At 39.8% G+C, this 16,968-nt stretch overlaps 1 protein-coding gene across 1 annotated transcript in view; it reads right to left on the minus strand.

Annotated features, from left to right (window-relative positions):
- The window catches only part of LOC115220928 (cilia- and flagella-associated protein 52-like), a 54,793-nt gene continuing 37,825 nt past the window's right edge, over positions 1-16,968 (minus strand). The window contains exons 7-12 of the mRNA XM_029791128.2: positions 16,029-16,089; positions 13,426-13,538; positions 11,037-11,185; positions 5,139-5,460; positions 1,504-1,741; positions 1-286 (exon numbers count right to left, since the gene is read on the minus strand). Coding sequence (XP_029646988.1) covers positions 116-286; positions 1,504-1,741; positions 5,139-5,460; positions 11,037-11,185; positions 13,426-13,538; positions 16,029-16,089 — 1,054 coding nt within the window. The 3' untranslated portion in view covers positions 1-115. The remainder of the gene's footprint in view (positions 287-1,503; positions 1,742-5,138; positions 5,461-11,036; positions 11,186-13,425; positions 13,539-16,028; positions 16,090-16,968) is intronic.

Below are 16,968 nucleotides of genomic sequence, written 5' to 3' on the forward strand. Positions count from 1 at the left end.
TGAAAAGGTTCACATCTTTATTGAACTAACAACTTGCACAAATAATTTGCATTGATTAATCTTTAACAACAGCAGTATCAATCTCGATAATATTTCATCTAGTTTTATCATCATCTTAAGTACTTTTTGATGATTCAGTAAGGAAAGGAGAAGGCCAGCGAAGAATTGCACCTTCTTCTCCAACACTTATGACAAATGTTTGATCAGGACTTATCTTCACTCTCTTGATACTACCTCCATGGCCAACACCAATATGTGTCACAACACCTTCTTCATACAGCCACACCTGAAATTCAGTAATGAAAGCAAGGATAATAAATGGGTTCCTAATAAAAGGAAAAGTGAATATAGTTGATTACATTGACTGTTGTAGTTATACATATGTACAATACCTATTTCTTTACTACCCACAAGGGGCTAAACACAGAGAGAACAGACAAACAGATTAAGTCAATTATATCGTCCCCTGTGCGTAACTGGTACTTAATTTATCGACCCCGAAAGGATGAAAGGCAAAGTCGACCTCGGCAGAATTTGAACTCAGAATGTAGCAGCAGACAAAAGCATTTCGCCCGGCGTGCTAACGTTTCTACATATGTACAATACCAACGTCGCTTCACTGGCACGTGTAAAAAGATTCGAGCGAGGTCATTGCCAGTACCACCTGACTGGCCCTTGTGCCGGTGGCACATAAAAAGCACCACTACACTCTTGGAGTGGTTGGCGCTAGGAAGGGCATCCAGCTGTAGAAACTCTGCCAGATCAAGATTGGAGCCTGGTGCAGCCATCTGGTTCGCCAGCCCTCAGTCAAAATCGTCCAACCCATGCTAGCATGGAAAGCGGACGTCAAACGATGATGATGATAATGATACTTATATCTTGTTCAAGTAATTAGTGCCATGAAGAGCAATGACTGTTAAATAATTCTTGCAATTGTGTAAATGCACATAACTATCTAATCTGTATGTATATATATACTCTTTTATTCTATTTTACTTGTTTCAGTCATTTGACTGCGGCCATGCTGGAGCAACACCTTTAGTCGAGCAAATCGACCCCGGGACTTATTCTTTGTAAGCCCAGTACTTATTCTATCGGTCTCTTTTTGCCGAACCGCTAAGTGACGGGGACGTAAACACACCAGCATCGGTTGTCAAGCAATGCTAGGGGGGACAAACACATAAACACACATATATATATATGCATATATACGACGGGCTTCTTTCAGTTTCTGTCTACCAAATCCACTCACAAGGCATTGGTCGGCCCGAGGCTATTGCAGAAGACACTTGCCCAAGGTGCCACGCAGTGGGACTGAACCCGGAACCATGTGGTTGGTAAGCAAGCTACTTACCACACAGCCACTCCTGCACCTATGGTAAATTGTTTAAACTAAGCAAAAGAAAAAATTACAGAGTGAATAAAAGCTTAGAAAGTCTTTGAGTAAAACAGAAAATGCTGAAGAGAGAGGATTAGAAAACAAAAGGTGTCTCAGAAACGAACCTTAATAAGATGATCACCTCCCCCAGTTATAAAATATTTGCCATCTTTGGAAATATCCATTGCATTAACTGATCCTGATTTAGCAGCTTCTAACTCACGGATCTGGGTGCCATCGGTTACCTCCCAGTAACCAACATTACGGTCAGTCCCACTGGTGATGATCTGGCAATTGTCTGGATAAATGCATGCACACTGGAACAGAGTATTGGCAAAAATGACCGCATCACGCTGGTAATTTCTAGAAAGAAGGAATAATTTGAAAACGTTATCAAAGAAGTGGGAAGAACAAGAAAAAAAGCTGTTGGAACAATAATCTAACAGTGTTTCTCAAACATCTTTGATGCCTATTTTATTCGAAGGGACTTTCCTAGCTATTCATCATCATCATCATCGTTTAACGTCCATTTTCCGTGCTAGCATGGGTTGGACGGTTCGACTGGGGTCTGGGAAGTCAGAAGGCTGCACCAGGCTCCAGTCTGATCTGGCAGTGTTTCTACAGCTGGATGCCCTTCCTAATGCCAACCACTCCGCGAGTGTAGTGGGTGCTTTTTACGTGCCACCTGCACAGGTGCCAGGGGGGGTCTGGCATCGGCCACGATCGGCTGGTGCTTTTAACGTGCCACCGGCACGGAAGCCAGCCAAGGCGGCGCTGGCATCGGCCACGTTCAGATGGTGCTTTTTATGTACCACCGGCACAGAAGCCAGTCAAGGCGGTGCTGGGATTGGCCACGTTCGGATGGTGCTTTTTATGTGCCACCGGCACAGAAGCCAGTCGAGGCGGTGCTGGCATTGGCCACGTTCGGATGGTGCTTTTTATGTACCACCGGCACAGAAGCCAGTCGAGGCGGTGCTGGCATCGGCCACGTTCAGATGGTGCTTTTTATGTACCACCGGCACAGAAGCCAGTCGAGGCGGTGCTGGCATCGGCCACGTTCAGATGGTGCTTTTTATGTACCACCGGCACAGAAGCCAGTCGAGGCGGTGCTGGCATTGGCCACGTTCGGATGGTGCTTTTTATGTACCACCGGCACAGAAGCCAGTCGAGGCGGTGCTGGCATCGGCCACGTTCAGATGGTGCTTTTTATGTACCACCGCACAGAAGCCAGTCGAGGCGGTGCTGGCATCGGCCACGTTCAGATGGTGCTTTTTATGTACCACGGCACAGAAGCCAGTCGAGGCGGTGGCTGGCATTGGCCACGTTCGGATGGTGCTTTTTATGTGCCACCGGCACAGAAGCCAGTCGAGGCGGTGCTGGCATTGCCACGTTCGGATGGTGCTTTTTATGTACCACCGGCACAGAAGCCAGTCGAGGCGGTGCTGGCATCGGCACGTTCAGATGGTGCTTTTTATGTACCACCGCACAGAAGCCAGTCGAGGCGGTGCTGGCATCGGCCACGTTCAGATGGTGCTTTTTATGTACCACCGGCACAGAAGCCAGTCGAGGCGGTGCTGGCATTGGCCACGTTCGGATGGTGCTTTTTATGTACCACCGGCACAGAAGCCAGTCGAGGCGGTGCTGGCATTGGCCACGTTCGGATGGTGCTTTTTATGTGCCACCGGCACCATGTTTAAAAAAATTATATTAAATTTTTATAATTAAATATTATTAGGAATTATATAAAAAGAACTGTTCAAATATTTTGTGTATTGTAGAAGTATAACCAACTTATTGCAGATAAATTTCAACAGCAAAATCTTATATGGACTCTGGTTGAGAACCACTGATCTAACATCTTAAAACGAGTTTGGAATTTTTACTCTAACCAGATTATTACACTTGCATATATAAGATTGTTCTGAGATTTTTTTTTTCTACTGCATTATACCATTGATGGTAACTGATCTGTTGGTCCTGTCATTATAAGGGTCTCTTGGGGAAGAATACACAGGTGTGATTTCCTTTTAAATGCTCCAAGTTTATGGAAACTCAGTTAATTTGTAGCTAAATGGAATGATCTAGAAAGAATTGTCTTGGCCATGGAAGCAGTACAGTATTAGAAGAGGATTTATGAATCAATATTCATTTAGCTTGATACAGCATGGATTTCACCAGATGTGGCTTCCAGTTTTATCTGAATCTGGAAGTCAGGCAAAACAAGGTATTAAATTGTCAGACCATATTTGTTGAATATCTTGCTTATTTTTCTTTTGCATTGATAGTGAATTCATCTCACCCTCCTGAGCCAACAAATTATCCCTCCATCCACTATCATACATGTATGAAACACGATCATGTATGGAAAAATGGAGACTACCTCCCCCTGTGTGATGAAGTTAAAATAATAGACAGAGAATACCACTGGAAAATATGAAAACTAAAAGAAGCAGCACATATGCTAGGACACAACAACCTCCTAAGCATGGGATGGATAGGAAAATATTAGATTTATAAACCCTGAAATTCACTCCATAATTGCCCACGGGCATATGGTGTAGTGGTTAAGAGTGCAGGCTACTAACCCCAAGATTCTGAGTTCGATTCCAGGCAGTGACCTGAATAATAATAATAATAATAATAACATTGAAAAATACCTTAGGTTCGAAATTTCCCCAAGACACCTGATGATGGATGGAGGGTACATCAGCAGAAACGTGTTAACAACAAACAAGATGAGGACAAATATACGTCAAAAGTAAATAATGTACATAATTTCACATGTCTTAAATATAGAACTGTACATTACTTATGTTCCAGAGATGGTTTTAGATTCTTGAAATTTTTAACATAATGAGTAATGGGACCCTTGGGAGTAGAAAACAACTTATCCTGGCTTATGTATAATTCCTGTGGACAAGGGAAATAACTCTTTGCGAAGTAACTTTCAGAAATTGATTGTGTCCCTTACATTCAAGTTGATTAATTCTCTTACCTGTTTAATATGTAAAACTTATTCCGTTACTAGGTAACAATTTTTTCCATTGAACAACAGTGTCAGCTCAGTTCATTGTATGTATTCCTTAAATTTTGCTGCACAAGGACATTATGTTAGCTGTGGGATCATCTGGGATTGCTGCCTGGTGGCAGGACAGCACACTCAACCTTTAAGCTTCCTCTGAATTTGACATCTGGCACACCTACTTGTAACATCAGCAAGAGCACAGACAAGGCACAAATGCTAAGAAGGTGCCTGCTCATTATGTGGGATGAATGCACCATGGCACACAAAGGAGCTCTTGAAGCACTTGATAAGACTTTACAAGACATCAGAGACTGTTAGGATCCAATGGGAGGAGTTACACTCCTATTGCCTGGAGATTTCAGGTAGACTCTTCCAGTTATTCCCAAAGGAATCTGGGCAGATGAAGTCTGAGCATGTCTTATGTCCTCTTCATTGTGGCACCTGGTTACAACATTGAATTTCAACACCATCAATGAAAGCTGAACTGTATGGTGACCAACTGTCAGCAAAATTTGCTAAGGACATTTTGACACTTGCAGATGGCAAGATGCCTCTCGATTCAGGTGGGGAAATTCCGCTCAGCCTACTTTGCACCATTGTTAATACTGTTGAGGATCTTAAAACCCCAGTGTTTACCCAATCTGGAAGGAAATTATCACAATCCCGATTGGCTGAGTGAAAGAGCGGTACTAGCTCCAAAAAAAAACAGTACTGTAAGTAAAAATTTTTACTTACTCAAGATTCCATATGATACATGTACCATCAGTACTGACTGAGACACACTGTATGCCATTGGGGAAGAGTTTTATTTGGGTGACACATCCTTTATGCTCCTTCATTGATTCAATAAGTGAAGTTTTAAAGATGTCTTTTGCATATGTATTTCCTATTTCAATTCGCCACACCCTCACTTGGCCTTCTCCACCACCACTGATGATGCGATCAGAATCCGCACTGAACGCTATGGAAGTGACACCCCGGTTGTGAGCATTCTCAATTTGGTACATCAGCTTACCCGTCTCTGGATAATGTGCACGTATCCTACCATCATTCCAGGCTGCCAATAACACAAATCAGAAATATTAATACGATAAGTAAAACTGAATGTATCAAATAAAGCTGCATAGAACAGTTAAACAATATGTATGAATAGAACAGCTATGTTATAAGAAAACTCTTTCCATAATTTAGAATTCAATATTTTATTATTGCTTTATATAATACTCGCAGTATCGCCCGGCGTTGCTCGGGTTTGTAAGGGAAATAACAATATAAGCATTTTTAGAGAGTTATAGCCAAAAAATAGCAAAAAAATGATGGTTAATATTTTTTTAAATCGTTGACTCATCATAGACATTTTTAGAGAGTTACTTCCCTTATATAATAGCGAAAAAATGCATTAAAATGGGGGAAAATGATGTTAATACCCAGAAGGGCTCGATATGAATCACGACTATAAGATACCCGCTTTTAATTACACTGCACCGCAAAATGTGGGAGTAGTTAGGAATCTAAATCGTAGGAGACAGACAGCACACAACTTCACTTTTATATATAAAGATTTACTTGGGCTAAATAAAAGGTTAATGTGTGTATCAAATGAACAACCTTGCACATTGCTAAAGTTATTTTAACAGTCTGAGAGGAAGTTAATTCCAGTGGATTTAAATATTCTAATAAATTTATTTCTGCTGCACTACACTATCCTAGTCCTTCTATTCCTATATTGTTATATTAATAGTTTGTCATGAAATATAATATAGAATATCACATCATCTTATTTATTACAAATGCTCATTTGCTGTGATAAAATATAGGTTAGGGTTTATATATATATATATATATTATATATATATATATATATATATATATATATATATACATATATACTATATATATATATACATATATAATATATATACATATATATATATACAATATATATATATCATATATATATATATATATACTATATATATATATACATATATATATACATATACATATACATATACATATATATACATATACATATATATATACATATACATACATATATACATATATATACATATATACATATATATACATATATACATATATATAATATATACATATATATACATATTACATATATATACATATATACATATATACATATATATATATATATATATTATATATATTATATATACATATATATATATACATATATATATATATATATATATATAATATACATATATATATATATAATATACATATACATATAATATATATATATTATATATATATACATATATATATATATATATATATATTATATATATATATATATATATGCAGCACGAAGCTTTGTCAGTGAACAGGTCGCGGTCTCAAAGCGACGAAAATATTTTGACAAATTAAATTTAAATGTTGAAGTGAATCTAACGGTTTTGTGTGTTTCTTAAATGGCTTATAAACACCTTCCATGCTACAATTGTTTTCGTTCCAGCACACGATCTCAGATCAAGTCACTCGCTATGCAAGTACATCTCCGTAATATATATATGTATATATATATATAGTCGCCATGATAGATCGTTAGCCACTACACACATTTTTTCTCTCCTTTTTTCTCTCCTTTTCTCTCTCCTTGTTTCTCTCCTTGTTTTTTCTGTAGAAGAGCGTAGGCTCGAAACGTAAAAGACTCTTTCTCTTCCTGAGCGTTATACTAATACATCTGTTTGTTTTGTACACCACCTGACTTCGTCTTTTGTTTTTTTCGTAAACTGTCCCTATATATATATATATATATATATATATTATATATATATATATATATAGATAACGGGAAGCTTTACGAAAATAAACAAAAGACGAAGGCAGGTGGAGTACAAACAAACAATTGTATTAGTATGGCGCTCAGGAATAGAAATAAAACAAGTCTTTTACGTTTCGAGCCTACGCTCTTCAACAAGGAGAGAGAAAAAATGCGTGCAGGAGCTAACGATTCAACATAATGAATTATAGTGTTGCCATTAAATCCAAGTGAGGTTCTCAGATAGCTAACTTTATATGGTACCAGGTAGCCTGATACCATATCTCTGTGCTCCTAATCAAGATCCTGACTCTTGAAATGCCCTATTTACAGATGCTGTGGAGATGTGCATTTCATTACTGTATTCAATGGTGGCACTCTTTCAGGGACATTAACTTACAACAAAGAGTCTGCCCTTCCAAACACCAACCACTTTACAGTGTGGACTGGATGCAACAACACTGGAGGAGATCACCAAGTAACTTGCAAGACAGACATCCTTTGAGAGGGATCACATTTGAGACTGCCTTGTGCCAGATGATGAGAGGTTAGAGTGTGACAGAGGGATTAGAACAGGTGTCTTGCTGTAGAGGTGCTACATGGTTACCCAGTTAGAGGAAGGGAGCATGAGAGAGAGAGAGGGGGGGTGGAGGAAGTGGAAGAGAGCAAGGGGGTGAGAGTGCAGGAGAAAGATAGAGGTGAAGTGCCAGGGCATACCCTCAAGGTACAGGGATCAGAATATAAATGGGATGGCCTTGGGTGCATGGTTAGGGAGCAGTGACTTCACATGAATGTAAGAGTGAGTGTGGGGAATGTAGAGACTGGTGAAACATGGGGATATAGAGGAAGTGGGGGACAACAGGATAGCAATGATGCGGTGAGAACAGGACTGGGGAACGAGAGATAATCATAAGTATAATGCACAGAAAAGAGAAAAGGAGATTTGTTGGGGGTTGGTGTGGGAATTTATTTTTATTGTCACTAATATATCATCATCATCGTTTAACATCCGTTTTCCGTGCTAGCACGGGTTGGACGGTTTGACCGGGGTCTGGGAAGCCAGGGGCTGCACCAGGCCCTAATCTGATCTGGCAGTGTTTCTACAGCTAGATGTCCTTCCTAACGCCAACCACTCAGTGAGTGTAGTGGGTGCTTTTTACGTGCCACCGGCACAGGTGCCAGGGGGGTCTGACATCGGCCACGATCAGTTGGTGCCTTTAACGTGCCACCAGCACGGAAGCCAGTCAAGGCGACGCTGGCATCGGCCACATTTGGATGGTACTTTTTATGTGCCACCGGCACAGAAGCCAGTCGAGGCGGCGCTGGCATCGGTGACGTTCGGATGGTGCTTTTTATGTGCCACCGGCACAGGTATCACAACTACTATTTCCATTGATATTTATTTCGATGTTCACTAATCATCATCATCATCATCATCATCATCATCATCGTTTAACGTCCGTTTTCCGCGCTAGCACGGGTGGACGGTTTCGACCGGGGTCTGGGGAGCAAGGGACTGCCCCAGGCTCCAGTTAGTCTAGGCCAGATTTCACAGCTGGATGCCCTTCCTAACGCCAACCACTCCGCGAGTGTAGTGGGTGTTTTTTACGTGCCACCTGCACAGGTACCAGAGGGGTCTGGCATCGGCCACGTTCGGATGGTGCTTTTTTTTATGTGGGGGGGGTGGCAGAAATATAGGGGAGCACCAGTGGGGAGGGGTGGTTCAGAGAAATGATGACAGGTTCTAGGCAAGTAGAACGTAGGATATCAAGAGAGGGGTAATGCATGGTGAAATAGCGTATTGAAGAGGGGGGTTCGAAGAGTAGACACCTATTATGGTGGTGGAGAGAAGCGACATCCGGGATGGATGGAGCAAAAATATAGAGATATCCAGTATTGGTGGTGGGGGTGGGCAGGCGGGTGCACCGCGAATACACGATGGTTGATGAATACACGAGAGGCGAGATGGGTAATGGATAAATTAGTTAAAATAATTAGATAGATATAGAAATTAGTTAAAAATAGTTAGATAGATAAGAAAGCATGTATGATTGATGGGGAAGTGAAATAATAAATAAGCATTCAACTTATCTGTTAGATGAATGAATGAATGAATGAAAGAGCAGAAGTTGGGGCGGTTTTTCTTTTTAAATAGAGATTGTCCGGAGGAAGAAGGCGCGAATACACGATGTTTGATGAAACACGAGGCGAGGGAGATGGGTAATGGATAAATTAGTTTAAATAATAGATAGATATAGAAATTAGTTAAAAATAGTTAGATAGATAAGAAGCATGTATGATTGATGGGGAAGTGAAATAATAAATAAGCATTCAACTTATCTGTTAGATGAATGAATGAATGAAAGAGCAGAAGTTTGGGGCTGCGTTTTTTTTTTTTAATAAAGATTGTCCGGGGAAGAAGGCGCGAATACACGATGGTTGATGAATACACGAGAGGCGAGATGGGTAATGGATAAATTAGTTAAAATAATTAGATAGATATAGAAATTAGTTAAAAATAGATAGATAAGAAAGCATGTATGATTGATGGGGAAGTGAAATAATATATACATATATTTTTAACAAGCTAACTGGCTAATCATGACACCAACACCTATCCTGATATTGTCAGTCTATGAATCACTGCTATTTTTTTGAGGTCAAGCATTCATCATTGACAAGACCAAACAAGGTCAAAATTATGTGATCTAGTGGTCTTATTAGGTGGCGAGCTGGCAGAAACGTTAGCACACCGGGCGAAATGTGTAGCCATATTTCGTCTGCCCTTACGTTCTGAGTTCAAACTCCGCCGAGGTCGACTTTGCCTTTCATCCTTTCAGGGTCAATAAATTAAGTACCAGTTACGCACTGGGTCGATATAATCGACTTAATCTGTTTGTCTGTCCTTGTTTGTCCTCTATGTGTTTAGCCCCTTGTGGGTAGTAAAGAAATAGGTCTTATTGTTGGATGTTAGAGGGTTTTATCTCCCCACTAGCAATATTAACAAGAGTCTACATCACGACTGATTTCCATTCTATTATTCTCACTGGCAGAATCCCCAAGGACATACTCTACGGAGAGCTTGCTAGGGGTACTAGGTCTGTGGGTAGACCGTTCTTACGTTACAAGGATGTTTGCAAAAGGGACATGAAGGCCTGCAACATCAATATTAGCGGTTGGGAGGCAGTTGCCGGCAACCGTGGAGATTCGCGATGTACCGTAAGAGAGGGAATACAAAGGAGTGACAGAGAGAGAGAGAGGAGAAATGGAAAGACAAGAAAAGACGTCAACAAGAAACTATGGCATTACAAAAAGCCAGGAACAGTCTTCGCTACATTTGCGGTACCTGCCAGAGGGAGTGTTTGTCCAGGATAGGACTACACAGCCACAGCAGGAAATGTATCAGGACATGAAATGTAAAAGCCAGACTAGACTATTTTATGCGCAACTCCATTGTCTCCCGAGACAGAAAGGATGCCAACCAATTCTCACTGCTATCTCAAAAGTAGGATAACCAAGCATTTATTTCATTGCCTTGAGTTTTTCTCTCAGCTCACTAACTAAACATGAGATGATAGGGTAGCTTGTGAGGGTAGCTGTTCATAATGGTAATTGGAATGTTAGGAAGAAGCTTCATTAACAGTATACTGTATTGCTGTTAGAGATAATGACATTAATGATATTTAGAGAGAGAGAGAGAGAGACAGCTAATGATTACCAATTAGCAAAATAATAAACACAGCAAAGAAGAAGCTGCTGAAAGTGATTGTTTAATTTTTATGAAAAAGTTGTTAACATGATTCTCAAAAAAATTTAGTCATTTTCCATACCACTAATTATGATAGAACCATCACGTGAAATGTCCAGTGCATTACATGTCATGTTGGAAACTGTGATCCGTAACATTTCTTTCTCTGAAGAAGCATGCCAGACTCGGATTTCTTCCTTTCCACAAGTTAAAAAAAGATCTGATGTCGCACTGTTGGAAATAAGAGCAAAATCGACCCAGTGAAGTAACATATTTATTTTCCCAAACAATACAAGTATTATTACTGTAAAGAGAAGAAATTGAGCAAAAGGAATTTGGAGAGTAGAGCCAAGAACTACAGGGACTGCAATACAAAGGCTTTCCTTCTATCATCATCATCATCATCATCATCATCGTTTAGTGTCCGTTTTCCATGCTAGCATGGGTTGGACGGTCCTACTGGGGTCTGTGAAGGCAGAAGGCTTCATTAGGCCCAGTCAAATCTGGCAGTGTTTCTACGGCTGGATGCCCTTCCTAACGCCAACCACTCCGAGAGTGTAGTGGGTGCTTTTTACGTGCCACCCACACAGGTGCCAGACAGAGCTGGCAAACGGCCACGAACGGATGGTGCTTTTTATGTGCCACCAGCACGAGGGCCAGGTGAGGCTGGCAACGGACACGAAACGGGGCGGTGCTGGCAACGGTCGCGAAACGGAAGGTTCTCTTACATGCCACCGGCACTGGTAACACATCTGCAGTTTCCATTGATCGATTTCGATTCTGATCCTCAAATGATAAAGTAGAAGAAAGGTTATAAAAGCAGAAATGTAATAAAATAGAAAATCCAGCACTTGAAAAACATTTAACCAAAATTGGCAACTGTTTTGCTTATGAAAGTGAATTATCATTGGAGTATTCATTTACAGATTTCTATCTCTAGGATCAGCTTTATGTTGTAGCTATAAGTCAGCATCAGAACATATAACAAGAGTATAGGGACAAGTGCAATGAGGTGATGATGGTGGTGCCAATGGTATCTGGAGAAAAAGTCATGACACACAATAGTATTACTTGAGCTGTCAGTTGCAGTCAAACTCTTAGCTTCCACAGAATCACCTGAAATATTATTAATAGCTGGAATAATATATATTGTGTTTAATTAGTTAAATATTTAATCAATGACACTGATTCATGCCTAAAATCAGTTTGAGCAGCATTGATCAGCTGAGAGGAAAGCATCCTACCTCTGCTAGGTCACTCGACATATACCCTTCACCTAATATTCAGTTACGTTCAGGGAAATGATTAAGGTTGTGCCACATAAGCACAACAAAGAGCCTATAATGGAATGCAGGATCCAAAACTTGGTGCCTTATAGCTTTATATATGTTGCCTTTTATATGTTTTAATTTTACTATATATAGCATCCATAAATATTGTCAGCAGCTGGGATCTTGGAAGCTATGTGAAGGTTAGCTTGAAATTAAGTATGGTTTCAGCAAGGAATTAAAAAGGGTTTTCTATTATATTAGGTTGGTGCATAATTATTGCGGCTTTTTTCAATAAATTTTATTCAACAAAAACAATAGCAACATTTAACAAAAACATCTTTAAATGATTATTCCGACTGGCTGCCAAGTAAATGGGAATATGCTCCTGTGAATAGATGATGAATATGCTCTGGAATAGTCATTTAACCCTTTCGTTACCAACCCGGCCAAAACTGGCTCTGGCTCTGTAGTATAAATGTCTTGCTTTCATAAGTTCTAAATCAAAATCTTCCACGAAACCTGTTACAATTTATGTTCTTAACACTAGCTTAATTATGACTAAGTTAATTTACTAAATTTATTGTTATTTTTAAAATAATTTAAAGAAACACAGAGCATCTCAAAATAAATACAGTAACGAAAGGGTTAAAGATGTTTTTGTTAAATGTTGTTCTTGTTTTTGCTGAATAAAATTTATTGAAAAAAGCTGCAAAAATTACGCACCAACCTAAAAGTGTCCTCTTATGCTACAACACTGATTATGGTGCTACAAACACAGTAACTCATCAAACCAACAAAATAAAGGCTGCCTGCTTAATATTTAACAGTTGTTTGAGAGAAACTGGAGGGCATAGCATCACTTGTTGCATATAGATTAATTTTAGTATCATCTGTGAAGTGAAATCAATGACCCTCAAGTATATTACGAGTCACTAGCTTCTGCTTAATATTTTTTCATAATCTGCCAATTCCTTCCATTGAAGTTATTTTGGTAATACAGGGGGTAAGTTTCAATTTCTCAAATATTTAGAACATAGTTTCAAACCCTATCAATGACAAAGGTAATTTGTTTTTGAGCAGCACACTATGATTTCCAGTTAAGTGTTACTAAACCAAATTCTTGACAGAATTTCAACTGGTTTTTTTGAGAGTACCACCAAAGTAGATTCTAGCATGGAAAAAAAATTAATTAATACTTACTATGGAAATATAATATCATTAATTGAGGAAGAATGTCCAGTATTGAGTAAAATGCAAGAAAATTCAGCAAAATTGAACCTGTAAATGTTAGAGCAAGACGTTCCAACAAAAAACTGAAATAAAAAGAAAATCAGTAGAAGACATGGTTCTACTCATTATTTTGTTTCTAAGATCATTCTATTATCTCTAATATACACTCTTCTAATATACTGAGGGTGTTGATTAAAGAAAGCTTAGCATTTATAGACTTTGTTCCTCAACTACAAAAAGAGAAAAACGGAATTTTTTTATTTTATGGCTAAAGTGATCTATATTTTTCTTAGTAACTCATATCTCTTTGACTTTGGATGTATTTTATGAATGTTAATCTGTTACATTTGATGATTCTTATGCCCAACTTTTCTCTCAGGGCACTTACACTCTGTCAGGTATGCACACTGACATTACACATCCAGTGGATCATACTAGCTTCATTTCTTTAAAGTCTACGCATGTCCTCAGTATTCATGGCCCATGTTTCACTGCTGTGTAGCATGGCAGTTCACACACATGCCTCATATAGTCTACCTTTCACCATGAATGAGAGGCCCTTAGTTGCCAGCAGAGGTAAGAGCTACCTGAACTTTGCCCAGGCTATTCTTACTCTAATCACTACACTCACTATAGACTTGGTTTCCTAGGTAGCGGAAGTTATCAACTATTTCTAGTTTCTCCCCTGGTATGTTATGGAATCTGTTTTCTGTACATCTTCAGTGTTTATTGCCCAACTGCATCTGCCACACAAAAACTATTTTACCTGGTTAGCCTTCCTTTGATATTGCTGCACCTTTTATGTGTCCATAGCTTACACCAGGAAGATCGTATGGAGTTTCTACCCATGCATTTTCTGCAGATTAAACAGGGCCATCTACCAGAAGGGGATTGTGATTTGACAGCCTTCCTACTTACTAGACTTTGGTTTTTGCTAGGTTAACCCTAAGGCCCTTCGATTCTAGACCTCGCTTCCACACCCCAAACTTCATCTCTAGTTCTCAGCTATTAAAGCAAGGTCATCAGCATAAAGGAGCTCCCAGGGGCATCCTGTCTTGAATTCCTCTGTTATTGCCTGGAGGACTATGATGAATAAGAGGGGGCTGAGGACTGATCCTTGGTGAACCCCTACTGCTACCTGGAATTCCTCACCTTACTGACAGCTCTTACCAACCATTTGTCTATCCCCAGTTTCTGCATTGAACACCAGATAAGGGTTTGAGGGACCCTAGCGAAGGTTTTCTCTATGTCAGCAAAAGCCAAGTACAGAGGTTTATTTGGGACTAAATACTTCTCAAACAGTTGGAGAAGTATTCTCCAACTGTTACTTTCCTTGTAAGGTAACTAGACCCTATCCCACTACAACATATATTTTAACCATCTCATTGGTGATTCTTGATTGGCTGGGGGTTTCCCCCTCTGTTGGGTCCACATTGGGCAGACTCTCCTTCTCTCATGCATTCTGTACATTTAGCAGACTTTCATGGTGGCACTTCCAAACCCCTCTTCTCCAAACCCACACTTCTCTCCTACAACATCACAATTTTCTTGCAACCTGAAACAACTCAAGCCTCTGGTCCTCATGCTGCAAAACATTGGCAAACATCTCCCTTTTATCTTCTCATCCAGCTAAATATACCTATGTTCTAGCTTCCCTTGTAACTACCTATTTCTTTACTACCCACAAGGGGCTAAACACAAAGAGGACACACAAGGACAGACACACGGATTAAGTCGATTACATCGACCCCAGTGCATAACTGGTACTTAATTTATCGACCCCGAAAGGATGAAAGGCAAAGTCAACCTCGGCAGAAGTTGAACTCAGAACGTAACGGCAGACGAAATACAGCCACGCATTTCGCCCGGCGTGCGAACTTTTCTGCCAGCTCGCCGCCTTCTAACTACCTGTTATAAATCTCTGGTGCTACTACTACTACTCTTCCAGTCCTTCAAAGCCTGTTTCTTTGCTCCAATGGCCCTGTCCACTTCATTGTTCCACCATTATGTCACCTTAGGTCTGCTTGGAACTTTGAACCAGCCACAAATTTGGTCAGAGAACTTAATTAAGTTGTCCCACAGGAACCTCCAGTTGCTTTCATTTTATAACTCACTACCACCTCCTCCATCTCCTCGAATTCTTCCATTAGGAATTCATTAAATATCTGCCTATTCAGAGGATCCTTAAGCTTCCAGATCTTTCTTTTTCAGACTGGTTTGTTTCTTGGCATCCTCCTAGCTCAAAGTCTGAAGTCACTAACCTATGATGAGGAATGCACCATTCTCCTGGGAAGGTCTTTGCAGTTATAAGCAGCCACTTTTCCCATTTTCTAGTGAGAATGTAGTCAATATGGCTTGTGTGACCACCAAATTGATAGGTTAACAGGTGACTGGCCAGTTTCCTGAAATTAGTGTTAGAGATCATAGGGTCATTTGCATCCCAGAACTCCAGTGATGGTTGTTTTTCAGCCATTTCTAAGTTAACTGGTTGCCACCTTTGGTCTGTAGGCCCAAAATATATCACTGTATCAGCGATATATCTCCGTGAATTGAATATTTAATGCTGTACTCACCTGATGTCCTGGACCTCGCAAAGAAATTGATGTGATAGCGCCAGTGAGTTTTACATTGTTTCTGCATGTGGAAAAAATCAAATAATAATGAAAATAATAATAATAATAATGATTATTATTATTATCATTATTATTATTATTATCATTATGATGATGATGATCCTCCTCCTCCTCCTTTCTACAATAGGCACAAGGCCTGAAATTGTGGCGGAGGGGACTAGTCGATTACATCGATGTTGTAGTGAAAATGGTAGACCCTTTCCCATGTGACAGTCGGTCGTTGTAGAAAGTCAGTAGTAGTAAAGTTGTTGTACGAGTCTCCAGTTGGAGTCAGTGCCAGCTACACGATATATAGGAGTTCGAGTTACCATCAAGGTAGACATTTCAAAGTCATTGTCTTGCAGAGCTACCAGCGATACCACAATGGACAAGTCAAAGATAATAAGACGTGGAAATACCACCACAACATATTAGTGGCAACAAGAATAGCACAGTGCCGACAATAACATTCAAGTCAGTGAATATCCACATTATAAAAGTGGTGATGAGGATAGAAAGAATTCAGGCAGACAATGTTGGAAAAAACAAATTTTTTCATGAGAAAATAAACAATTCGGCGTAGGAGTGGCTGTGTGGTAAGTAGCTTGCTTACCAACCACATGGTTCCGGGTTCAGTCCCACTGCGTGGCACTTTGGGCAAATGTCTTCTACTATAGCCTCGGGCCGACCAAAGCCTTGTGAGTGGATTTGGTAGACGGAAAGTGAAAGAAGCCCCGTCGTATATATGTATATGTATATATATATATATATATATATTATATATATATATATATATATACGTGACCGACCAGACCATCAGATGTTGTTACACATCGCTGGTCACAATGCGTTCGCATTGTTTTAGCCTTCGAATGACGCCACCCCGGTGGCTAAGCGAGCA

Source organism: Octopus sinensis, linkage group LG17 (genome assembly GCF_006345805.1).
Source record: "Octopus sinensis linkage group LG17, ASM634580v1, whole genome shotgun sequence".
Classification (NCBI taxonomy): domain Eukaryota; kingdom Metazoa; phylum Mollusca; class Cephalopoda; order Octopoda; family Octopodidae; genus Octopus; species Octopus sinensis.